At 47.0% G+C, this 27,295-nt stretch overlaps 2 protein-coding genes across 7 annotated transcripts in view; one reads left to right on the top strand and one right to left on the bottom strand.

Annotated features, from left to right (window-relative positions):
- The window catches only part of LOC119163014 (G-protein coupled receptor-associated protein LMBRD2B), a 222,277-nt gene that overhangs the window by 154,773 nt on the left and 40,209 nt on the right, over positions 1-27,295 (bottom strand). For all 6 annotated transcript variants that reach the window (XM_075882680.1, XM_075882683.1, XM_075882682.1 and 3 more), the window contains exon 6: positions 23,452-23,662. In XM_075882680.1, coding sequence (XP_075738795.1) covers positions 23,452-23,662 — 211 coding nt within the window. The remainder of the gene's footprint in view (positions 1-23,451; positions 23,663-27,295) is intronic.
- Positions 1,663-23,458, top strand: LOC142784049 (uncharacterized). Its single transcript, XM_075882684.1, has 2 exons — positions 1,663-1,999; positions 21,970-23,458. The coding sequence occupies exons 1-2, from the start codon at positions 1,664-1,666 to the stop codon at positions 22,045-22,047; spliced, it is 414 nt and encodes a 137-aa protein (XP_075738799.1). The 5' UTR covers position 1,663; the 3' UTR covers positions 22,048-23,458.

The following is a 27,295-nucleotide window of genomic DNA, read 5'->3' on the forward strand; positions in this document are numbered from 1 at the left end:
GACTATAATAACTAGAGACCGAATTATAGGCACATGCCCATTTTCGACCTTTGTGGCTGAATATAAGTGCCTATTAATGCCTATTTTCAATATCGGTGCTTAGAAAAACGCTGTTTAACCTCGAACTTTGCTTTCGAGTAGAAGTGGAAACCGGTATTTGTGTTACCAGGGGAAATTGAGCTTTTGGAACTCTACAAGGTGCGACATATATACTCAAACCGCACTATCACAAAGTTGCATCTTACACAAAAATAAGTTCGGTATATCTGAAAATTTGTTATAAAAGTTTATTCATAACACTATGGCTATTGCAAAACTACTTTTCATTTACTTCATTATAGCGGATATTTCGTTATAACCGATTCCGTTATATCGAGGTTTGAGGGCACTCCATTGCATAAGTTTCTCTCAGCACTCTCAAGGCTTCAAGGCCTTTTAGGCCATAAAAAGGGAGATAAGCCTCTACACATGTGTTCATCCGCTTGGCGTCATCTGCTAAGCATCTCCACGTCATCTGCTCGAATGCGTGGAGAACAGGTGTTTTTGTGCAGCCGCAGGACGATGAAGAACGAATATGAAACCGTGGAGTGCCATCAGGTAAAGCAGAGTGTAGATAAAAAACTGACCACGCAGTTTTGGTTTCATTTTTCAGTTATTTCTTAAACGGCACTTCGCTAGGTCACAAGAGAAATTTTACTTAGACTCTGGAAGTTGTTGCATACCGAATCCGAATCTTTGCACGACTATAATTTTTAATTGCTTTATAAAAAGCTGCAAAAGCATGATGAGAGGAAGCAAGCTTAAAACCTTTGCCACTCGCCCGGTGCAGACTTCACAAGTCGAATTTCTTCCCTGCCCTCTTCGGTATCAGAGCAATTCAGAGCCGGAAAATCACACGACGGGGACACATCAACACATCATAGGCACATAAAGATACATTCGCCTGGCATGCCCGTGCCAGGTCGTACACGCAAGCAGTGCTGTATCATTTCGACGTTCTCTGTGCTGTATTGCCTGTTTCTATGCGGTGCCCTGCCCTCCATGCGCGCCGTTTTGCAGAGGCTGGCATGCATTATGTATCGTTATCACGATACACATCGTCCCACTGCTGGAACTGCTCTAAGGCACGATGCACAAAAAACACGCCAAGCATTGTGAATGCTGGCACCAACATGATACGAGAATGGCAAGAACAACGGAAACGAAATGAAGACCGCTTAGTCTCGCATTCCGCTCGATACAAAGTTAAAAAATAATGCACATAGATTCCGTTGGTATCCTCTATTACTGTATTTACTTGCGTAATGAACGCACTTTTTTAAATGAAAAATCGGAGCTAAATTGAGGGGTGCATTTATTACATGGGGTAAATTCTATGAAAACGTTTTCGGGAGAAGAAATAACCACGGTAATGCAAAAAAAAATGTTAGGTCGCTTAGCCTTTCACAATTTACATACGCATGCACTGTTTGGAACAGCTTCTTCAATGCACTTCACTCATCTTCGGTGTTGATTGCGCTATCTTCTGCAAGCTGTCCTCGGGGCCCCCTGCGCATGCCATAAAAACGCTTTGACTATCTTTTCTCGCAATCGTTAAACCGTAACTGTGATATCTGCCAGTGCATACTGCCAGTGCCGCCGTGGCCACGGCGGCACTGGCAGTATGCGGTGGTCTTACAATCCGCTGATCTTCTTTACGCAGCTTCTCGGCTTGTTCGGGCGTGCGAATGCCAGTCACCCGGGATCGTTTCTCGGAGGCCTATCTGCGCATGACCACCATTCAAGACAGCACGTGTCTTGCCTGCCGCTACCAACGTCGTTGGATGGACTATCTCACGGATCGTCTACGTCGTTGCTTACAGCGGAGGATGTCAGCCTGCAGGCGGCGCCATCGTGCATCTGGACTACATATAAGCTACCTCCGTTCCTCAAGCTCAGTGGGCACGGCGGCACTGGCAGTATGCGGTGGTCTTACAATCCACTGATCTTCTTTACGCAGGTGAGATTACCAAACGAGAAGTGTATCCGTACTAGCGACCCTTTTTTGCTTGTGCTGCCGTGCCCACAATTGTGTGTCATGATGTGTACCACCAAGTCTGTACTAAAGAAATTGTTGTTACTACTCGGTGGAGATATTGAAACAAACCCTGGCCCGGAATTGACGCAAATCTGTAAGCAGCTAGAAGCAATTGCTAGCGATATTAAGGAAATAAAAGAGACCCGATTGGTCAACATAGAAAGCAAAATGGATACCCTCACGCGACTGGAACAAAAGGTCGAGGCGTATCAGGAACAAGTGGCCTCTATGAGTGCTCAAATCCTGGTTCTAGAGAATAGAATTGATGAATTAGAAAACTACAGCAGGAGATCAAATTTGATTGTTTACGGCATACCTGAGGTTGAAAGAGAGACCAACGAAAGGCTAGAGCACGTAGTGAACAGTGAAATCATTGAGGGCACTCTGGAACTGAAACCGGTTGCAATTGAACGGATTGATCGTCTAGGAAGGCCGGATCCAAACAAGACACGACCAGTAATCTTCAAACTGCTTGACATGAGAGATAAGCGCAGTATACTAAAGAACTGTCATAAACTGAAAAATACTAATTTTTCAATTGGGGAGGATTTTTCAGAAAAAGTACGAAATGTACGTAAGAAACTGTGGGAAAGTGCCAAACCGAATCGCGATAAAAAGGAGAAAGTTGCATTAGCATTTACCAAATTGTACATAAACAACAAAGCCTATATCTGGGACAGCGATAAAAATGAACGAGTACCACTACAAAAAAATGACGCCATGAACAGGAGCCACCCAATGACACGGCTCCATGCATTGGCAATAGGGTCATCACACTAGGCAAGAGTAAACACCAAACGAACCATTCCATACCCTTTAACAAAAATGGTGCACAAAATAACATAAACATTTGCAAGGAACGACAGCTGCGAATCATCAATTTAAATGCACGAAGTGTCAATAACAAAACAGAACAGTTCGAAATTCTGTTACTTCAACATGACCCTCACATTGCGGTAGTCACTGAAACCTGGTTGCGCAGTGATGTAAGTGACGACCACGCTTTCCCCCCTGGTTACAATATATACCGGAAAGATGGGGAATCTAGGGGGGGCGGGGTTGCCGTTTTGATCAAGAGATCAATAGAAGCCGTCTTTGTTGATAATCCTTTTGGGCTTGAGTGCGCATGTCTAAGATTGTCTTGTTGGGGCTTCAGTTTCATTCTTTATGCTCTTTATAGACCGCCGGATGCCGGAATTGATTATGTTGCCAAATTACGGGATCACATGCTCCAGTTCCAAAATAGCAAAATAATACTGATTGGTGACTTCAACTTCCCAGGAGTCAACTGGGAGCGGTTCCAGACAGACTATGGATCCAACAAACAAATACATATTTTGTTTGATATAATACTTACTCACGACTTGATCCAATTAGTTAAAGAACCCACTCGTGTCAACGCTACATCCAGTTCTGTACTAGATCTTGTATTCGTTCACCGCGACTTTAGAGAGAGTACAGTAACAGTAGAAAAGGGCTTGTCAGATCATCATCTTGTTTGTACCTCTCTGCCATTGGGTCGGTCTGTCAGTACTGATAAATGTTTATCACGCTCTTTCAAGGATTATTCACAAGCTAACGATGAATCTATAATTGAGCATTTGGAATCTTCCCTTGATGATTTTGATGGGTGTGATGCGGGTTCTTGTTGCTGATTTGTTCCTCCTGGTTGAGCCCCGGAGAGTTTTTCTAATAAGGACAAAGCCGTTTGCTTAACAAACAACACCTGAACATTTACTGCAGAACTGAAGCAAAACTCAAACACAAACTACAAGAAATGAGTAGCTGGCTAAAAGCGGGATTTAGAAGGAAAACAAACATCTAAAGTCCCGAAACTGCCGACGGAAAGTCACAGCTACATGATGCAGTTCTGACGCGGTGATTCGGCGGTGCAGGGAAGAGAGCAAGTTCGATCTCACCAAAACGTTGCTGCTGTAATGGTGACGACGGCGTGTACCGATGCTCACTGGCGGCGACGATGGAACGGGACTCGCTCGGTGATGCCTGTGGCGGCCCAGATTCGCCCGATGAGGTGGCTGGTTGCAAGGCTCAGGCCCGTGACCCGAACTGCCGTTGCTGCACCCGCACCGGAATCTGCAGGCCTTGGTCTCGACCGTTGAGGCAGCTCGCCGTCCTTGGAAGGCGTTGTCCGGAGGTCCAGACCGGGTGAAGTCCAGAAGGCTCAGGTCTGCCACCCGACTGCCTGTCTTCAGCTCCCAGCTGTGACCTTCCTCTTGCCTCGTTCACCTCGAACTACTAGCTCTTTTGCCCTTCAGGATTGGCTTCCTCTGGGGCACACTTGTCTCGTCCCGATTGGCCTTTCAAAACTCCGTGGTGATCAGCCATTGGCCCTTGTTTGCTTTATGGTCTTGGATGCTTGCGCTCCACGCTCTCACGTGTACCGGTCCTCGGCGTCGTCGTTGTTCAGGCGACCCAGCACGTGCACTCGGTCATCCTTTAATTTCGCGCACTTTTCAATCATTCACAATTACGCGCACCAGTCGCATCACCATCGCATCACAATGGCCCCCTTTCGAAGAAGTTTTTCCCGTTGAAAAACTGTCGTTCGATGCGCACCACACAAGCTATCACAACACACCGATGGCACCACACTGCTTCTTCGTTGACATGTCTCACGTCGAAACACCGAGTCCACAGAACGTAACATTCAACCAACAACAATAAGAAAAGTTTTTGGCAGCAACTAAGAACAGTACAAATACAGTCATTAACTCCAGTAATAGTCCACCACACAAGCATAACCTTGTAATAATAACACACAGAACATATTCACTGCAACCTACTCATGTAGTCGGCTCCAACATTCTCGGATCCCTTTATATGTTCTACGTGAAAGTTGTACTCTTGCAGTACTAAACTCCACCGCAGAACTCTGCTGTTGAGGTGTTTTGCTCGAGATAAGTACTGCAACGGTTGGTGATCTGTTTGAACCGTGAAATATGTCCCATATAAAAATATGTGGAACTTTTCCACTGCCCACACCAACGCGAGCCACTCCCGCTCGATTGTTGAGTAGTTCTGTTCTCGAGGCAGTAGCTGACGACTGGCGTATTTTACCGGGTATAAAACACCGTCGTGCTCTTGCATAAGGACTGCACCGATGCAAGAATCGGAGGCGTCACTGCGGAGTACAAATCCACGTTTGAGATCCGGAGCCTTTAAAATAGGTCCAGACGCCAGAGCTTGCTTTAGTGTTTCGAAAGCTGTCTGCCCTTCAATATTCCAATTGATCTTGTTACTCTCCCTTTTCTTTGTCATCTCTGTCAGAGGCAGTGCCTTCTCAGCGTAGTGAGGGATTAGATCACGATAATATCCTGCCAAGCCAAGAAACGAACGTAGTTGTTTCTTCGTAGTGGGTAATGGGGCTTTGGCGATTTTTATGATCGTGTCCTCTACCGGCTGAATTGTTCCATCTCCCAGTCGATGACCCAGGAACACAATCGACGTCATTCCAATCTCCGATTTCTGGGGCTTAATTTTGGGTCCTGCTTCTCGAATCCTATTCATCAGTTCACTCAGAGTCTGCATGTGTTCCTCCCAGGTTGTCGTAGCGACGAGAACATCATCGATATAATGAACGACGTTCGGGATGCCCTGAAGGAGACGTCTCATTAGCCGGGTAAACACTGCGGACGCTGTTTTGATACCGAATGGCATATAGAGGAAATGGTAGTGTCCCGATTGGGTGGAGAATGCCGTTTTTAGCCGGGATTCTTTGTCCAAGGGCACCTGCCAGTATCCTTTCGTAAGGTCAAACTTGGAAAAGAATTTTCTAGTGCCGATCTCTGTAAACAATACATCCGTTCTCGGAATTGGTTCTGCGTCGGAGACCAACACATCATTGATGCGACGGAAGTCGATGCAAGTACGGTAACTCTTATCGGGCTTCTTCACCAGCACCAATGGTGAGTTGTAAGGTGAGTCGGACCTTTCAATCACTCCGAGTCGCAGCATTTCTCCGACTTCTTTCTCAACTACCTCTTTCATTGCGAATGGTAACGGATATTGTGGAGTGTTGATAGGCTCGGACGTTGTCAGTTTAAGACGACACTCTAACAAGTTTGTCTTGCCGGGGACTTCGGAAAAGACGTCTTTATGGGTGGCTAGGAGCTCGTCAATTTCTTCCCTTTGTCTATTCCTGAGGTTAGGACCAAGCTTGATAGCTTCAGTACCAAAGCCCTCAGTAGCTTTAAAGGTAGGCACTGGCGTGTCTGTCTCTTCCTCTTCCACTACAATGAAAGATGCGGACTGGGGTGATATTTCTGGAGGACGTTCTTCGTAGCGTTTTAACATGTTTATATGGAACAGCTTGGTAGTATGTCCCATATCCAGCCAGTAGTCAGAGTCACCCTTCTTTCCTGTGACCCTGAAAGGTCCTTTCCAATGCATCATAAGCTTGTTTTCCGTCGTGGGAAGTAGTACGAGGGCGCGGTCTCCAACCTTTAGCCGACGCATCCGACTTCCCCGGTCATAGTATTTCTTCTGCGTTGTTTTAGCTCGTGACAGGTTTTCTTGTGCCAACTGCAATGTTTTTTCTAGGCGATCTCTGAGATCCAGGACATACCCATATGTTGTCTTCACTTCCTCGCTTTGATTGTCTCCGGTCCATAATTCTTTAAGTAGACTGAGAGGTCCTCGAACATTTCTACCGTAGATCAGCTCAAAAGGCGAAAATCCCAAGCTGGCTTGCGGGACTTCCCGGTACGCAAACAGGAGTGGGGCTAATAGTCGGTCCCATGTCTTGGGCTCCTCTTGGCACAATTTACGCAACATTTGCTTTAGTGTGCCATTAAATCTCTCCACTAAGCCATTACACATGGGATGATAGGGTGTGGAGCTGAGATGCTTGATCGCCAACAAGTCATTGACCTCTCTCATTAGCTCCGATGTAAAGCATGATGCCTGATCACAAAGTACCTCACGCGGGAACCCGATTCGAGAAAACATCTCTACCAGTGCCTCGGCTACTGTGGCTGAATCGATGGATGGCAGGGCTATTGCATCTGGGTATCTAGTAGCGAAGTCCACTAGTGTTAGTATATATCGATTACCCATGTGTGATATTGGCTTTAAAGGCCCGATAATGTCCACTGCCACTCTTTCGAATGGGGTGTCTATCAAAGGCATTCGACCTAGTGGTGCCTTACCAACTCTGCTCTTGGGGTAGGTTCGTTGGCATGCGTCACAAGAGCGCACGTATCTCCTCACTGCCTCTTGAACTCCTGGCCAGTAAAATGATTGTAGAACACGATCAATCGTTCTTTTTATTCCTTGATGCCCCGACATCAGGGTTTCGTGCGCCAAAGTAAGCACTTGGCTGCGCAATCTTTGGGGCACTACTACTTGTTGAATCACCTTACCAGATGGTAGGTGATAATAGCGGTATAGCAGCCCCTTTTCTATCTCGAACGAATAGGACTTTGATCCTCCCTGTAGCCCTTGACCTACTTTACTCCTGCAAGAATCTAGGGTCTTGTCCTGTTTTTGAGCGGCACTAAGATCCTTTCGGGTCGTCTTCAAGGTGGGTACATCGATTTCAGATGAGATTGACCGTTGCTCTCGGATTTTGATACCAACCACTGAAGACTTCAGGGTACCATCCTCTCTATCTGCTCCTTTTCCACTCGCTATATAGTTGGGGTAGGTTTTTACCGGAATCCTTTCCTCCCACTTGGTATCGGGGTCATGGACTTCACGTGAACCTGGTACATTTCCGACGATAAGGTCGTAGAGTGGGTTTGTCATGCATTTGACAATAGATGTACCAGAAAAATAAGGTGAATGAATTTCCACCTCCGCCTCAGGAACGATGATGCTACTGCCATCGGCTAAGAATAGCGTAGCGGTAGTACCTATGAGGGCTTCATCGGGTACCAGAGAACGACGCACCACCAGTGTATTGCTACCCGTATCCCGCAACACTGAGACGGTTCGGCCAAAGATTCGGCCCTGTAACACGGGCATTTTGTGTGTGGCCAACTTCGGGTGAGTATTCACGGCGCCCGCCATGTCCTCTTCTTTGTCCGGTGAAAGCTTCACTTCCGTTGAGTGCTCCTCTGGCGACAAAAGACATGACGTCTTGTTGGCTGAACCGTTCTTCTTTGAGCAAGTTTTGGAATCATGCCCCGCCTTCTGACAATATCCACAGAAAGGTTGTTTTGGCCTTGATCGGCACTCCGATGCCCTGTGACCCATTTTGCCACATACAAAACAACGTACTGCTCCTCTCTCCGAGTAACTACCACTTTTTTCCGTATTGCTTTTAGATTCCACTTTTTCTCGGAAAACTAACAGGTTGACTTGCCTCTGAGCTTCTAAAAAGTTATCTGAGGCCTCGGCCATGTCCTCTAGCTTGTTGAAGTTCTTTTCTCGCAGGAAAAGTGCCAAACGGTGATGACAGTTTCTTAAGAACTGTTCTGTAACTATCAAGTTACGAAGAGCCGAATATTCTTTTCCGGTCCTCGACATTTCGACCCAACGATCGAAAAAACTCAGTAGCCTAGTTGCGTACTGCTTGCCTGTTTCGCCGTCCTGTGGCTTGCTTTGTCGGAACTTTTCCCGATACCCTTCGGCCGTAAAACGGAAACGCTGGAGCAACGCCAACTTGGCTTTATCATAATCGAGTGAATCCTCCGGCGAAAGTCTTCCAAACACCTTTAAGGCTTCTCCGCTCAAACATAAACTTAGAGCTGTGGCCCATTTGTCCCTAGGCCATTCTTGACCGATGGCGACTCTCTCGAACCTTTTTAAATAGGCGTCCAAGTCGTCCCGGCTTTCATTAAATCCCGGTATCAACTTATGAGGATTCACGCTGCATGAAACACTCCTTTCTTGTGCTGAGCCTGGTGCTGAGTCAACAGTTCTTGTCTCTACACGGCTATTCTCAGCTTCGGCAAGTCTAAGACGCAGTTGCAGGTTTTGGTTCTCTAATTCCAGCTGCTCCTTCTTTGCGCGTGTCTCCAGTTCGAGCTGTTTTTCTTTTTCGCGCGTCTCGAGCTCAAGCTGCTCCTTCTTGGCCTGCGTCTCCCGTTCCAACTGTTCCTTTCGAGCTTCTCGTTCCGCAGCCCGTTCCTCTCGTGCTCGTGCCTCCTTCTCCTCGTACCATGCTTTAAAATCCGCCCCATCAATTCCCATGCGATCCGCCAAGGCCATTAGCTCTCGCATATTCGACATGATGTCAACCGCGTCAATAAATGAAGGTGTCAAACCAACGGCTTTGTCCTGTCGCTGCGGACGCCAGTTTGTGATGCGGGTTCTTGTTGCTGATTTGTTCCTCCTGGTTGAGCCCCGGAGAGTTTTTCTAATAAGGACAAAGCCGTTTGCTTAACAAACAACACCTGAACATTTACTGCAGAACTGAAGCAAAACTCAAACACAAACTACAAGAAATGAGTAGCTGGCTAAAAGCGGGATTTAGAAGGAAAACAAACATCTAAAGTCCCGAAACTGCCGACGGAAAGTCACAGCTACATGATGCAGTTCTGACGCGGTGATTCGGCGGTGCAGGGAAGAGAGCAAGTTCGATCTCACCAAAACGTTGCTGCTGTAATGGTGACGACGGCGTGTACCGATGCTCACTGGCGGCGACGATGGAACGGGACTCGCTCGGTGATGCCTGTGGCGGCCCAGATTCGCCCGATGAGGTGGCTGGTTGCAAGGCTCAGGCCCGTGACCCGAACTGCCGTTGCTGCACCCGCACCGGAATCTGCAGGCCTTGGTCTCGACCGTTGAGGCAGCTCGCCGTCCTTGGAAGGCGTTGTCCGGAGGTCCAGACCGGGTGAAGTCCAGAAGGCTCAGGTCTGCCACCCGACTGCCTGTCTTCAGCTCCCAGCTGTGACCTTCCTCTTGCCTCGTTCACCTCGAACTACTAGCTCTTTTGCCCTTCAGGATTGGCTTCCTCTGGGGCACACTTGTCTCGTCCCGATTGGCCTTTCAAAACTCCGTGGTGATCAGCCATTGGCCCTTGTTTGCTTTATGGTCTTGGATGCTTGCGCTCCACGCTCTCACGTGTACCGGTCCTCGGCGTCGTCGTTGTTCAGGCGACCCAGCACGTGCACTCGGTCATCCTTTAATTTCGCGCACTTTTCAATCATTCACAATTACGCGCACCAGTCGCATCACCATCGCATCACAATGGGAACGACATATGCGCCCTTTGGAATAAATTTAAAGAAATCTGCCAACACTGCGTACAAAATTTTGTGCCAAACGAACACTGCGTACAAAATTTTGTGCCAAACAAGCGCAAACGAGTCTATAAACACACGCCTTGGGTAACCCGGAAGATAATTCACCTTAAGCGAAGAATTAAACGCTTAAAAAAAAGACATGTACAATCGCCCGTTGTAGAAGAGATAAAGAATACTTTGGCATGTGAGGTTCGTGGCTCCAAAGACTATTATTTTAAAACATTGTTGCCTAATTTTATTAAAAATGACCCCAGTAAATTTTGGAATTATATTTCTGAAAAAAAGAAGCCGGTGAAGGAAATTGTAGTGGGTCGTTCTGTTATTTCAGACCCGCAGGCAATTGCTCAGCATTTTAACCAGTACTTTCAAAGTGTATTCTCTGATTCTTGCGCATGTATGTTGGCGCATACCGCAGTGTATCGTCCTAGTGATGTTGGCTTTATTTCTTACTCTGGTGTGTTATCTATGCTTTTGAACCTTAATACAAAAAAATCATGTGGTCCCGACAGCATTCCAAACATATTTCTTCGTCGCTATGCTGAGTCACAGGCTAAATTTCTTGTTGTTTTATTTCGTACTTCTTTAATGTATGGCGAGCTCCCCGAAGACTGGAAGATAGCTCTGGTTGTACCTACCTTTAAAAAGGGCGACCGCCTATGTTTTCAAAATTACCGTCCAATATCACTAACATCTTCTTGTTGCAAACTAATGGAACACATTGTCGCCACTCGCATTCTTGAATACTTAAACGACCATAATATTCTAACAGGTTTCCAGCACGGGTTCAGGAAAGGGTACTCCACCGTCACACAGTTAGTTACAGTATTTCATTCGTTTGCACACACCTTAGAAAACACCGGTCAAATAGATGCAATATTTCTAGACTTCAGTAAAGCATTCGATAAGGTACCACATGACAAATTAATTCTTAAGATGCGAAATATTGGCCTCCCCGAAATTCTGTTCACATGGGTTGCAAATTACTTGAAAAACCGCAAACAACTGGTCATAATAGATGGAATAGGGTCCGGCTATCTTGATGTCACTTCGGGAGTTCCTCAGGGAAGTGTGCTGGGTCCATTGCTTTTCATACTGTATATAAATGATATTGTTAATGAAATTACAACTGGTGTTCAAATTCGGTTGTTCGCGGATGATGCAGTCTTGTTTCGGGATGTTTCGTGCTGTGCTGATCAGTGTGAACTTAATACCAATCTTACTAATATACTTGAATGGTGCAAGAACTGGGGAATGGTGCTGAACGCCGACAAAACACTGTATCTTCGCATAACACGAAAGAAAGTTCCGTACGACTATCAATACACACTAGGAACATCGCCATTGAGACAAGTCACCAGTCATAAATACCTCGGTGTCACACTAACCAGCAATCTCTCGTGGAATTTACACATGGACAATATTTGCTCATCTGCCTTTCGTAAGCTATGCTCCTTAAAACACAAACTCAGATTTTCCCCTTCTAACGTCAAGCTCCTCAGCTACTTTACTTTTATTAGACCTAAGCTCGAATATGCCTGTATAGTCTGGGACCCCTACACTAATCACAACATCCGTAAAATAGAAAGAATTCAGAGAAAAGCTGTAAGGTTTATTTACTCTAAATACTCACGTACTGATTCTCCCTCACAAATAATGCTTGCTAACAAAATCCCCAGCCTTGAATCCAGGAGAAAGTGCTTCCGTCTTGATTTCCTTTCTTCACTAAGTAAAGGTGCACTGTCCATTGACCCATCTCCGTTCTTGTCACCGTTACAAACAAGACCTACTAGGCACCACAACCCGAATGCTTTCGCCCCATATTTTGCTGCTACTGACACCTTCAAGTACTCTTTTTTTCCGCGTACGATACAAGAGTGGAATGAATTACCCCCTGTATAAGTGCCTTGTTTGCTTGTATTGTTCGTATTTTTGCATTTTATCTTCTTGTGCCCCCCTGCTTGGACCTAACCATGGTCTGCAGTATGTATTAAATAAATAAATAAAATAAATATCTGCTTGTAATCTCGAGGGGCGCCCAAAAGCGTGTACTCACAGGGGAATGGGAAATGAAGGGACAGTAAGAGAAAGGGGAATGGGAAATGAAGGGACAGTGAGAGAAAAGAAAAAAGAAAGCAGGCTAGAAAAGAAAACGGGAGGGAGGGGTCGCAAAAAGCGACCCAAGTCGGTTGGCGCGAGCAGTTTGGTGACCTTCGCCAGCGCCTCCTCTATTTTTAGATGCCTGTCAGGTGGGCTGCCGCTGGCCCTGCGAGCCCTCTCCTGTCGCTCTCTTCCATTCGCCTCATTTCGCCACTGGTGGATGCAACCAGCTGACACAATGCTCAGCTAAGCGGGGCATTCCATCTCCATGCTTTCTGTGCACGTGTAACGTGGTTCACCGCGTCACTGCTCTTTGTTCACAGTGGCCCTGCTTCCCTACTGTGGGAGTTTCGATAAAAAGCCCCAGCGAGTTTGTAGACGTTGTTATTGACTATCAGAAACAAATTGTAAAGCCACTAGAGACCAGTGTGGAGCATGCTGCAAACGTTTTGATAGACCTCGCTGTCCTGAAGTGCGAAAATGAAGACCGTGCCCACAGGAAGGAATTTCTTCATTTTTTCTGCAGGAAGTTCATCAAGCCACTCTTAAGCAATCATGCGATCATCCTTACTGACAAGAACTGTGTGATCAAAATGTATGGTAAATAGCTATTGTCGCGAAAAATTCTCAAATTGTAGTGTAGAGCATTGAGTGTGTTTTTTGTCACTGTTATTTTTTGTGAACTAAGAAAATATATTAAATCATTCGTTTGACTATACATATTTTTTGTCTATCACAAAGTAGAGAAATAGAGAAGCATTAGCATTAGTTACAGGAAATGGGAGGTCTGCTCAGCCGAGGAACATTGTCGCGCACTATCGAGGCAGCAATGGGACAAAATCTGCAACTCCGTCGATGGTCAGATGCGCAATGGCAAGACATGGAATATGTTGAAGCATATCCTCAACGAAAACACCACCAAAACAAATGAAAAACATGTTATCGCTCAAATTTTGCATAAAGAGATAGGGCGCACTACAGAACAGCAAGTTGTGCAGCGGCTCGTGCATAAGTACCTCCCAATCAAAAGAGGATTGGCACCACCAAGTAGACCGTACCAGGGCACGCCAAATCCAGGTCTTGAGCGCGACTTTAACATCGAGGAGATCAGAACAGCCTTGCATGATCTCAACGGCAGGTTGGCCCCTGGCCCGGACGGTATATCAAACAAGGCCCTACGTAGCCTTGATGACGATTCAATTGAAACCCTGAAGCATATGATCAATTCAGCATGGAAAGAAGGCAGGGTGCCAGAGCAGTGGAAGCTGGCCAGCACGATCCTTATTCCTAAGCCAGGAAAGCCCCCTAACTTGGACAACATGAGGCCAATATCCTTGACATTATGCATCGGCAAGGTTGCAGAACATGCCATTCTGCACAGGATAAACGAGTACTTGGAAGATAACGACATATATACACACAATATGGTTGGATTCAGGGCAGGGCTATCCACACAAGATGCATTGAAGCTTATCAAACACCAGGTCATTGACAATGAAACCAAAGACGTGAGAGCCATTCTGTGCCTAGATCTAGAAAAAGCGTTTGACAACATCCACCACTCATTCATACTCGAAGCAATTTCCAAGCTTGGTCTAGGGAAAGGTTTCTATGACTACATATGATCCTTTCTTACAGATCGGAAAGCCGTGATGAAGATTGCAGATATCGAGACCGCAGCAATCGAACTAGAAGCAAGGGGCACGCCCCAAGGGGCAGTGATTTCACCAATGCTGTTCAACATTGCCATGATTGGATTGTCAAAGAAATTATCGAGCATTGAAGGATTGAAGCACAGCATCTACGCAGATGACATTACTATCTGGTGCACAGGTGGAAGCGAGGGGCAGATTGAGAGCGCTCTGCAAGAGGCGATTGACACCGTAGAAGAGTACCTTCGCCCTTCCGGGCTCAAGTGCTCCTCGAGTAAGTCAGAACTTTTGCTTTATCGGACTGCACGCTGGGGACCGAAGCCCAGGGGATGGAAGCCGTTAAACCAGATGGACATCCACCTCCGTACAAATCAAGGGGATGCCATCCAGAGGGTCGACTCCATCAAAGTCCTGGGCATGCTGATAGAGTCTATCGGCACCAACAGCAAATCTATAGCCAAATTAACTCGGAAAACAGACAATGCGGTGCACCTCATACGCAGAGTGGCCAACAAAAGAAATGGGATCAAGGAAGACAACCTCATCAGGTTGATGCATGCGTTTGTTGTAAGCCACTTCACGTACGAGGCAGCAATGCACAACTGGTCAAGAGCAGAGTCCGGGACACTGGATATGCTCTTCAGGAAAGTTATCAAGAAGGTCCTGGGCCTACCCATACATACCAGCACCGAGCGTCTGCTTGAGCTTGGCATACACAACACGCTCGAAGAAATAGCAGAAGCCCAAGAGAGAGAACAGTTTGCAAGGTTATCTACAACAAGGTCGTGGAGAATTATCTTGCAGGAGCTGGGCCAACACCCAATAGCAATCAGACGCAATTACAATGATATCCCTGACAACATCAGAGAGACTATAACGGTATCTTCTATACCGAGAAACATGCATCAAGAACACAACGCCGGAAGAAGAGTAGCGAGGGCCAGGACTATACTTCGTCAAGTCTCAAGCGAGGAACGAGGGGTCGTATTTGTTGACGCGGCTTCCTGCGCCAATGGGAAAGCGTTTGTGGCAGTGGTGGTCGATGGGGCTGGCCATGTCGTCAACTCAGCGATGGTCAGGACGAAAGACCCAATCATTGCGGAACAAGTGGCCATCGCCTTAGCAGTCAAGATGGATAACATTGAAGTCGTCTACAGTGATTCCATGGCAGCACTACGGGCGTTCGCCAAGGGGACAGTCTCTGAACAAACGCTGAAAATACTGCAAGGCAAGAACATAACACATTATCTTCTGAGTTGGTTCCCAGCTCACCTTGGACAGATCAACGATTCCCCTCCCAATCTCAATGAAGCAGCACATGAGGCGGCGCGAGAACTCTCCAACCACGCCTCCCCGGGAATGCGTTCTACCGGTGAAGGGGATAACCGGGAAATTCTTACAACATATAACAAGCTCACTAAACATTTCTACCTGTCTAGAAGGATTTTCCCTCCACCTCACAAAAATCTAACCCGGCCCCAAGCACTTACACTAAGGCTTTTGCAAACGCGGATCTATCCTACTTTGAAAATGTTACACATCATGTACCCTGACCCAAGTATCTTTGTCCACATTGTGGGGAAATAGCTTCATTAGAACACATGCTCTGGCAGTGCACCAAATTCGCTCATTTATCGAACATCACCTCTGCCAGATGGGAGGCGGCAATCCGCAGCTCGTCTTTGGCAGATCAGCTCTGGGCTGTCCACGAAGCCCGCGAGGCGGCGGAGGAGCTTGGCATCTCAGTCCCCACGTGGGAGCTGCCCGCAACACAGTGATCTGTGTTTTGGAAGACCAAATAAAAGTTTATCCAATCCAATCCAATGGGAAGTCTGCCTTTAGCCGCACACGTACGTTGGGTGCTAGCATAAGATACCCAGTAATAAATCGCCAGTTCTTAAAATTGGCAGCAAGGTTAATTGCAATGTTAACTTTTAGGGGGCATTTTCAGCACTTAAAATGAAACATAAAAAAAGTCGAATGAGGAAAAAAGGTAGGAATCGCCTGTCCCAACTATTCTTATTGAGTTCTTTGGTGAAGCTGGAATGAAACATGCCTAAGCAATATTCCAAAGCATGATCAAAATAATGACACTAATTCTTGTGTCAGCAGGGCAATAGCTTGGTTGTAGTTCCTCACGTCATTTCCCAATGCACGCTACAACAAATTGGAGAATGACCGCAATCTAATACATGAAAGATATATGCAGCTTCACAAGGCGAAGTCTCGTGCGATCCCAAAGTCATAGTCCTAAAATACGTGTGCGAGACACGAAACAACTTAGTTTTCGCTACTCGAGCACAGTAACATTATCGCGTAAAAACTGTGCGTGGTTCACAAATTTCAAAGCTATAATTGGCACAGCCAGAGCATCACCGCACCTTCGTCCAGAGCAGACGACAGGCCGGCGATAGTGTCAGCCGGTGGCGCCACCCCACGGCAAGCATGCAAAGCGCGGCGTCCCACGAGCTCCCATTGTTAGGCATATGAGCTGACTGGCATCTAAAAATAGAGGAGGCACTGCCTTCGCTTGCTGTGTGCTTATCAGCTGCGATGTCTCTATACTCCCACTGCTCGTGAACCACGCTGTGGCACACAGATAAAACGGGGGACGGGCCGCGCACAGATAGAAATGGAATAGGCATGCGGGAACGAACGAAGGGGGGGAGGCAGCGAGCCAAGGTGGCTGAGATGGGGTTGGCAGAGTAATAAAGAAACAGAAGAGAGCCAATGGGTGAGGAGGCCCCAGGTGTCGGTTAGTGTGACTGCAGCAGATGAATGTAGGGGATGCATTTATTATAGGTAGCAAGAAAAGCAATACAGCACGCAGCAACGGGCGAGGGGGGGTGGAGCGAGCTGAGGTGGTTGATGGGGGTCGAAAAAGTAATCAAAAACAGAAGAGACCCAACGGGTGAGGAGGCACCAGGTGTCTGTTAGCGGGACTACAGCGGATAAATGTAGGGGGTGGGTTTATCACGCGGAGAAAAAAAATCCAAATTTTGATTACTGAATTTGGGGGTGCGTTTATTATGTGAGTGCATTTATTACGTGAGTAAATACGGTATTTTTGTCAATCTTCATACAGTCGACTCCTTTCAAACCGAACTCTAAGGGGACCCATAATAGTGTTTCATTTATCACAAGTTTCATTTAAGCTAAGTACACTTATTTAGTGAACCAAGACCTTTATTAAAATTGCACAAACCTCACCTTACTCATGAGAATGAGTAGAAGGAAAAAAAAGAGTGAAGAGTGATTTGTTTGGCAAGCTGGAGTTGTTTTTTCCCAAGGTACAGTCGAGCCCAACTATATCGTACCCGTTTATATCAAGTTATCCCGTATATCGAACAATTCCTAAACAAAGTAAGTTTACATTGAGAATATATAGCAAAAGTTACTGTTTTATCGAACGAAAATAGCAATGACAACTGATACATCAAACTCTATGTGCCTCAAAAGTGCCCCAGCAAGTTGGCTTTCCCTCGCGGTGGCGGGAAAAACTGCCAGCGCCACTCTAGAAAAAGTTGGTTAGAATCGGTTGTGCGCGGGCGAACACCCCCCTCCAAGAAATGATCCTGGCCCGATCGCAGCGCTTACAGCCAATCAGACGCCGCTGTGCTTTCTCCGAGGCGCGCAGGCGGTAGAAGTGAGCGCCATTTTTTTCTTTCTTTATGCTTGTGTACCTGCTGCTGCCAATTCAGCGTGGTCTGTGGTGTTGCCTGTTGGTGCTCTGTGAACTGTATTGGCGCGCTGTCATCATGGCTTGCACAAAGAGGCAAAATTTGCCGTTCGCCACGATATCCGAAATCATCAATCAGGTTGAGCACGGTGAAAAGAAGTCCAACGTCGCCGCTGCGTACAAAATTCGAAGGAGCACCTTGAGTACTATCCTGAAGAACAAGGCAGACATCAGGGCCAAGTCGAACAAAAGGCCAGGTGCCCGTGGCGCCCGACGTGTGCGCGCTGCTGCGTTGAAGATGTTGAAGCGGCCGTTTACAAGTGATTTGTGGACGTTCGGTCGCGAAACATCCCGGTGTCCGGCCCTATGATCGAGCAGAAAGCCAAGAACTTTGCTTTTCTGCTTGGCACAAATGATTTACAAGGCGGTTCAGGCTGGCTTCAGCGATTCAAAGAACGGCACGACATCGTTGGCAAAGCTGTTACAAGTGAAAGCAGAGCGGCAGACCTGGACAGCGTAGAAAAATGGCTCGAGGAAAACTGGCGAGATATCGCAGCAAGATATAGGGTCCAAGATATCTTCAATGTGGATGAAACCGCTCTATTTTGGCAAATGTTGCCAAACAAGACACTTGCGTGTCGTGGCGACAAGACAAGCGGCGGCAAGGCAAAAAAAGCTCGTGTGTCCGTGCTGTTGGCAGCTAATTTAGACAGATCGAAAAAGCTTTGACCTCTGGTTATCGGGAAAAGCATGGCACCGCAGTGTTTTCGAAATGCGTTGTCGCTTCCAGTTACCTACCGAGCAAACTCAAAAGCGTAGATGACCGGGGAGCTTTTCAGCAGATGGCTATCGTCACGGAATCGATGATTTGGTAGGCCAAAATCGCAAGGTGTGCCTGTTCGTGGACAATTGTTCATCGCACCACTGCAGTACGACCTTCAGCAACATCGAGCTGCGTCTTTTGCCCCCGAACACTACGTCTGCACAGCAACCACTGGATCAAGGCGTTATACGCGCAATAAAAGCCGGCTATCGGAAGGGCCTGGTGGAGAGGCTGCTGCAGAACCTTCGTGTCGGCAGGAAGCTTAAGATCGACTTGCTCGGAGCTATTTCTATGTTGAGTAGATCGTGGGCAAATGTCAAGAAGGAGACGATCCAGAACTGCTTCCGGCATGCCGGTTTCCGCATGCCTGGTGATGACACCCCAAATTCTGACAGCACTGAAGACACCGCAGGTATTTCCACCGAAGTTTGGAACGAGCTGACAGAGTTCCCAGGTGCTATCAAGGGATCGACATTCGACGAGTCCGTCAGTGCGGACGATGATGTCCCCATCATGGGCCAATTACAGGATGAGGATTACATTGCAGACGTCGTGCCGACCACGAGCCAAAGCGACAGCAATATGGAAATCGAAGACAGCCAATTGCCTACATCCTCTGAAGTGATTAGTGCAATTGAGTTGGTCCGGCGCTTTTGCTTAATGTGGAAGGTTGCGGCCTCAGCTGCTCCGACTCGTAGGACAACGTGGAGGCGTGCATGCTGTCGCAGGCAGCGAAGTCGTTAACACAGAAAAAAAAATCTCGGACTATTTTGTTCCACAGTAGGGCACGCAAGTAAGCCACCATATTAATAAAGTACTTTCCTTCTAGTTTGTTATGTGCCTTTGTGTCAAAATCTATACCGGGCCTATATCGAATTATGCCATATATCGAACTAATAAACGTTTTTTGGGGAGTTCGATATACCCGGGTTCGACTGGACGCACCCATGCCTGGCAAACTAGCTAGAAATTCTGGACAAGCCTCATGTTCAAAATAGCGCTGCAAAAGTTCAACAGCTTCTTTAGCTGATCGGTCTGGTGGCACTACTGCACTGGCAGTGTTGTCATCACATTCATTGCTGGAAGGTTGATCCTCATCTTGCACTTCGGCAATCATTTCCCCTACAGTCTCTTCATGACAGGTATGAACATTTTCATCAATTGATTCGTAGTACTGCAGGGTGAAAGGAGCAGAGGGCACGACCTGACTGAATACTGTCTAAATGTAGGCATCAGCAGGGCTTTCTTCTTCATCAAATACTGCTTTCTTGCATTGGAAAGCCAGCATGGTGAAAGCCTTCATTTGATCCCAGGCACAAGCCAAAATTTGAATGGCTGCCAATAAATCTATGCTGTAGCATTTCCCGCTGCCTGCTCTAGGCAGCATTTGATTATCAAATGTCTGCGGTAATGAACTTTAATGTTCTGAATAACACCTTGATCCATCGGCTGGATCACTGCCGTTGCATTGGCTGGCAAGAACTCCAGAGTGATGGCTGGGAGTCCTTGAACATGACCGTGGGCTGGGCAATTATGCACGATGAAGACAACCTTCCTGCCTTGCCTCATAAACCTTGTGTCTTCCTCCCAAAGCCAGTTTTCGAAAATGGCCATGGTCATCCACGCCCTTTAGTTCCCATGGTACGCAACGGGAAGGTGTCGAACGCCTTTGAAACAAAGTGGATGCCTTCATTTTCCCATTACCAAAAGCTTCAATTTCTCATCTCCTGCCATGTGTCACACATGTTCCGTTTATTTAGGGAGGCGATCGCCGGGCTAATTCCAAGGGCCGAAGTATCGGCCCCCCGAACCGCACCACGAAAGCGTGGACAATTTAGAAGTGGTCCTTTTTGGCGCGCCAGCGACGCCGGCTGTGGCCCAAAGAACAAGTCAGAGCCGAGAGTTGATAAACCAACAAAATTATATTCTCAATAATGGCAGATCAGAAAAACAATACACAAATATGCTCACTCCACAATAGCTGAGTACAATATGTCACCGATCAAACAACGTACTACACAGTACAATTAGCCACACTCAAACAATGGACAAGGACAACAGTACACACTACAATGCAGTCGCATGCATTGAACAACCAAGACACTTAAAGACTAAAGAGATAGAAAACCTATTCAGTCCAAAGTCCTTGGAACAAAAGTCTGAATGATACTCTTCCGAGAATCACTCACTCAAAGTCCAGCGTTGTTGCCGTTCCGCTGCCCCGAAGTTTCTCTTCCAGGAAACCTCGCGTCTTCAATTGGCCACTCTCCAAGCTTCAAACTTCTTCGCCGGAAACACGTCGGCTTCACACACGCAGCGGTTGCCACGCGTCTTCGCTCGATAGCGGTAAACACACGCTCTTGCCTGTAGCTCGAGCCTTCACTCCTCAGATGGAAATCCTCTCCTTCTCCTGCTTTGTCTCTACGGACAAAACCTTCGCCGACTACACGGCGGAATCCCTACGCGCTCTGGCGCTAACTTCCGTCTTCTCCTGCTTTGTCCCTACGGACAAAACCTTCGCCGACTACACGGCTGGATACCCTACGCACTCTGGCGCTAACTTCCGTCTTCTCCTGCTCTCTCACCTCGGCTGCTCGGTTAAATACCTTCCGCACCACATTCCAGAAAGTTCTCGTCATTTTGTCGGCGCGATACGCAGCGAAGGCTGGGGAGAGGCGCGAGACTGTACGAGGGCCGTCCCCGACCGATGACTCAACCCGGCAGAACACGCCCCTTTCCTTCTAGAACTTTCCAGTGCTTGCCCGGCCGCCGCTGTGGGGTGAGGAGGTTCATCGGCGAAGCCACGCTTCCGAGGGGAGAGCGTCGCGTGCCCGGGGAGCCTTTAGATGTTTGTTTTCTTTCTTTTTTTTTCCGTTGACCTCGCGGCGTCACTTCGGCGCGTTATCGCAAGAATTTGGCGGCGCGCCCATTTTGAGCGCTCGTTCTGTGACACCATGTTTGCACCCACCAGCACAGTAATGTGATCTTTACTAAGTTTTCCTCCACTACAGGCTTTACCTTTGAAGGTGAGAGTCTTTGATGGTAGCGCCTTATAAAAAAGACCCACCTCGTCGATGGTGAAGACGTCTCGTGGCTCAAAGCTCATTAAAATTTCCTTAAGCCGCCCCTGCTGCCAGTCGGTGCAAATGTCCGTGTTGACTGCACCACTCTCCCCTGAGATTGCTTTGAAGACTAGGCCATGGCTTGTTTTAAAGTGGCTGAGCCATCCGTCGCTTAGGACAAAGTTCTTAACACCCATTAGCATGGCAATCTCTCGAGCAGGTCCGCTTATGGGCAAATTGGAACTTCCTGCAAGCTTGAACCACAGAAAAAGAACTTTTTCTAGTTGTTCGTAAGGCATTGTCCGCATCCGTTTAGATGTAAAGGTCCCATTCTTAACAGTGCCTTCAAACTTTTCTCTGTCTTTCCAGATCCGCGACAGCATCGATTTCTGGATGTATTTTTTCGCCACCTCCTTCTTGGGCAGGCTGCTTCGATCGAGCTCCTGAAGAATTTGCAGCTTTTTTCAAGCAAGAGTGCATGGTGCAGTCGCTTCATTTCCATCGGGCTGAAATAACACCGTGATCCAACGCACTTCGCCGCACAAATAGGCCCAACGCACAATTGACTTGCCGACTTGACTGCCACAGCCACAAGCGAGAACGGCTACTGGATTAGCTTGTCTCGATCTCGAGGTGTTGCCATGGTTGTGAGACTACCTTTGGCATGAGCGAGTATGTGCTGTGCTTAGAGTTTGTGACATTTAACCGTAGGTAACCAATAAGCACTGTTTGAATCAACCGATGAATTTTACTGTGCAACACATAGAAGTCCAGCCATACGAGCCCGTGTAGTTCCGTTAATGCGGCATTTTCGTTTAGGCCAGTTTCGTTTATCGGGATTCCACTTTACTTCTATTCAGGCAACAAATAGCACAAATTACACGCGTTGCCTATAATAATTCTCGCAAAGTCATGAACTACTTTGACGAAGGCAGGGTCGTTCCTAGTTGTATACGCCACCTCCAACATGCTTGGCACGCGCCCTTGAGTTGAAGGTCAAGTGGCGCTCAGTCTGACATTTCACCTCTTTCCGAAGCGCGTAGCAGTATAAATTTTTGCAGATGCGATTGTGAGCGCCCAGTGCATACATTCATCCTGCCTGCTCAAATTTCTGAAACCTAATAAGAGCCCCTTCAGGTGTTCACACATAGAAGAGAAATTGATCTTGTGCTGTTGAACCAAGGTAATACAAAGCAAAAAAACCTGGCCTGTTAGCGCTTTCACTATTTGCTCCTGTGATGCCACTCTCAGCAATGCCGAAAAGAAAGAGACCCAAGAGTGTGCTTATTCAACGTTGGATGCTTAGCTCACCATGCCGGAATAGAAAAGGAAGACTGTATTCTGCAATTCCTGCAGGAAAAAAAATGTGTCGCTATGCTATGCCGCTGGTGCCTTTGTACTATCATAAACTAAAACATCCCTGTTTGCTCTTCTGTCGTATGCCATAAGTATTTTTTCAAAAAAATGAATTTTGTCAAAGTTTACTGTGCCTATTATTACAATTTGAGGGGCCTAAAACAGTATTTTGCTTGCCTATTTTTGGTGCCTAAAAACCAATTTTTAGTGCCTGTAAATCTGTCCTGTAATAATAACAATCATACATTTTTCAACATAAATATATGATTGAGCAAAAGATTACTGCTGAATAAAAATTGCCCATCTTCATTATTCGATACTCAATTCGTATTCTAAGCTATGAATTCATATTCGATTCCTATTCAAAAACTTTGATAATCGTACACCCCTAGTGCCAGCCCAGCGTTAAAAGGGTCGAATGTCGGCCGCGGAGACTGCACTCGGATGTAGGTGCCTGTCAAAAAAGCTACGGAGCCCAACAAATGAGCACTTCACCTGTAGCAAATCATCCAGGCGCTCCTGTGCCTCGGCTCTTTCCAGGCTGAGTTTTGCAGCCCGGAAGTAGGTGCGGCAGAGGGCGTGTCCTGGCTGTGCCCGGTGCCACAGGCTCCGTGGCACCTCCACCAGGCCGTGGCCCAGCAGCAGCACCAGCAGGAAGAGGCCCCACGTGTTGCTCGCGCTCACGCACACCACCTTCAGCTTGGCCCTGAACACACACACTCATCACAGTCAGCGCACTGTCGGCGGTCCTTTCAAACACTTCCCTCTTTTTACCAACCAGAATGCAACTTTACCTCTAAAACTTATCACATGTTATGTACATCAAAAGTTTTTGCTCTTTCTATCAACTAGGGGCAAAGAAAAAGGTAGATATATCAAGCTTTGAATGAACTGAACCTCCTAAATAAATATCTCTTCATTTAACTGCGTTTTGCAGAGTACTATTGTATATTAACCATTTGCTGAAGGCACTTACCACATTCCACGAGTTGCTCAACATGCTGGTTCCTGTGAGCCACATGAAAAGCATAATTTTTCTTTGGTCAAAATGGACAAACCAAAAAGAATGTAGCACTACGATTCTAGCCTGAGAAGGGGTAGAAGTGGACTTGAGTGTTTTGGAGCACCTGAGGGAGCAGAAATAATACTGTTTTAGAGCAGGTTTGGCACAGTAAAATGAGAGTTTTGGAAGAGGTTCACAGCAGCAAGAGATGTGTTCAGAGCAATCCAAGTTAGCTTTGGAGCAACTTTCTAAGGTCAAATATCATCATCAATGAAAATTACTTCTGGTAAAAGAAAATTTCAACAGTTTTCACTGAACATGAGTAATAATGAGTTGACCAAATTTATTACCCTCAAATGTCTGTGCGTGTTCCCATCATAGCTGACAGAAAATAACAAGGTATAGACGATGCTTATCTCTTGTTTTCATGACTGCTAGATAATCGCGGCGTACTTCGCCGGGCAGAAGTTTGTTATCTCTACACTAATTAAACAAGCTACTCTGCTCATTGGTGCTCAGCCTGAAGTGGAGTGGGGACGAACAATTCACAAGGCAAATACGCACACACGGTACAGCGAGCCGCTTGGCAGCGACGGTGTGGGCAGCACAAGCACCGCGCTACACGCAACCAACCAAGAGATGATGAAGTCCACGCCAGTCAGTTGTCAGTAGTTGCTTACTATCACATTGCAGTAGACAAGCCCACATACGTATTCGGGACATACATGTATCCATTCTGTCACTATTTCAGTCGCTGTGTATTTCGGACATCTTAATAGTTTCGAAATGCTCGTTGGCGTTGCCACTGCGCGCCATGAAACGCTCATGGAAAAGTGCTAGCCCAGTATCCTTTCCGCACTTCGGCAAAAATGAAGAAGAGACTCTCTCATTGGTACTTTGGACAACAACTGCTCTGGTACTGTGTTCATTGTTGATCGTGCACGTCAGAATATGCACATTTGTACTTGTGAACGTGCCCTGCCATTTAGTGCATACTCATGCCCCGTTCTCAGCTCGTACAAATCATCAAGGTTTCACCGTATTAGCGGATTCGCAACTTTCACCGCCCAGAGAGGGCGCTAGTGTAAGTCCAATAAGGCTGTTCTCTGGAGGATCGTGCAGCAGCTGCCAGATAAAGTGCCCGTCACTTCGAACTGCGTAGGTTTTTTGGCTGCAGCCACTGTGTTGTCAATGCTTTGCTTAGAAAGTCACTGACTCTAGCATGTATTATATCTCACACTGGGTGTTGAAAAACGTGTGCAGTGTATTATTAAAGGAGAAGTTCTGAACGCTGGGCACATCATTTGCTGAGGTGTGACAAGATGCACGTACAGCTTGTGAAGTATCCAAGTATTGCCCGTACCAAGGAAATACCCGCATGAGCCGAGGTTCGAAACGATGAAGGCAAGTTCACATACTGTACTGGTTTATTTACTTTCATAAGAGGGGGGGGGTGTCTTTTTTTAATAAGGTATTCTTGCTGGCTTTGCATGTGTGACCCCACCCATGCAAGTGTAGTTACTCTATTTTTGCCTGCTGATAGTACAGAAACACCTGTTGCTCACCAGGCCTGATGGCTGCACACAAATGAAGCACTTGCTCCTGATGAGTGTGTAACAGAGTATGTGCACACAGTTGTTGACTCATAGCTAGGTCGTGCAAGTGGATGGCTTAGAGCATCCAAGGCATCTCGCACTGAAGCAAAAGTAGCAACCTGATACTCCTGCATCTTGTCTTATGTCTTTTAGCTTCGATGCATGGCTATGAAAGAAGCAGCGGCGCTCTGAAAAGACAAAGCCACCCACTCGCATGATCTAAGTAACAGTGAGTCGTGACGTCAAGCGTTCGAACCCCCAATGCCGCTTTGCAGGGCAGAAGCTACGCTTCTATAATGCGATTGCAAACAAAAGGCACTTGGTTTTATTTGCACGTTGAAGCGTGATCAATGAGGTAGTAAAGCACTCGGGGAAATTTTAGGCATGCTTGGAAGCTGATTACACCATCATATATATATGTTCATTGTAAATCAAACTTATTTTTCTATCAAGTATAGTCTCACAGATAAAGGGCAACATCAAAAAAATCTGCCGATAGGATGCTATACTAATTACTGTCAGCCCCCCCCCCCCCATAATGGTGTGAGTGCACAGCAATAAAAAGCAGTGCATAAGCAAACGAAAATATGTGATCAGTGCAGAATAAAATTCAAACCCAACAGTCCACAAACTAAGACGTTGGGTCAACAACGAAACGAAAAGAAATTTCATGGGAAGTACTTCTTCACTTCTCATACATGTGCGCACGGGTGGGTGCAGACGGGGCTAGTAGCCTAAGAAGAGGGCCCAGTGTATCGCACATACAATGATATATTTGAAGAGGTGGGCGCGTTTAGATGAACCTTCGCCCCCACTTCACGACCAAGCTAGACTGCACCTGCGCGCTAGCCCACCTGAAGCCCTGCGCCTATGCTCCGACTGAAGTGCCGCGAGTACAAATATTTCTTTCCTCTCTCTTTTTCTTGCAGGGTTACTGCTTGTGCAAAGCAGGAAAGCTCGCCTTTGACTGTACGGTGTGTGCACAGCGGCACCCCGCACATTTTGTGATAACTGTACTTGTAGCTCACAGTGGAAAAAGAATAAAAAACAAATCATTGCTACTGCGCCTCGCATCGCCGAATTTATTTGCAGATTGGGCGCACCGCACCCCGATTGTCAACGTTCTCCTCAACCACCATCGCAACTGTTCCTATTCGTCAAACGAGCCACCACTGTCTTCTGAAGACGAGAGTTTGTCGCTGGTCGCCTCCCGCAGTGCGTTGTCTTCTGTGCCATACAGCAAGCTACTGATGAAACAATTCTTAAAAGCATTTCGCACCATGGAATTTGGCAAGAAACATCAGGCAGAAAGCACCCAGCCACAAACAGTTGCAAGCGGAGGCCTCTGTTGCCGGCCCGTCGGTGCCTTTGGGTTGTCGCCGAACATTCACTTTTGGTACTCCAGCCGCACTCGGTCCTTGAACGGCTTGTTTAGCACAACGTTGATCGATTGGAGAGTGGAGGTCATACCACCTGGTATCACGGCGAGGTCTGTTTTTCCATCGCCCAGTGCGCGCTTCACAGCGTCGGTTAAGTGACCACAAAACCCCTCTAACACCAGCATGCTGCAAAGATGCAGCAGTATACTTGGCTGACGGTTCCACACCACTCTCATTCATTCGAGCATCATGGTGTCACGGGTCCCGTTAATTCGAGAGGCAATCGCCGGGCTAATTCCAAGGGCCGAAGTATCGGCCCCCCGAACCGCACCACGAAAGCGTGGACAATTTAGAAGTGGTCC

The sequence above is a fragment of the Rhipicephalus microplus genome, unplaced genomic scaffold (genome assembly GCF_043290135.1).
Source record: "Rhipicephalus microplus isolate Deutch F79 unplaced genomic scaffold, USDA_Rmic scaffold_13, whole genome shotgun sequence".
Lineage (NCBI taxonomy): Eukaryota > Metazoa > Arthropoda > Arachnida > Ixodida > Ixodidae > Rhipicephalus > Rhipicephalus microplus.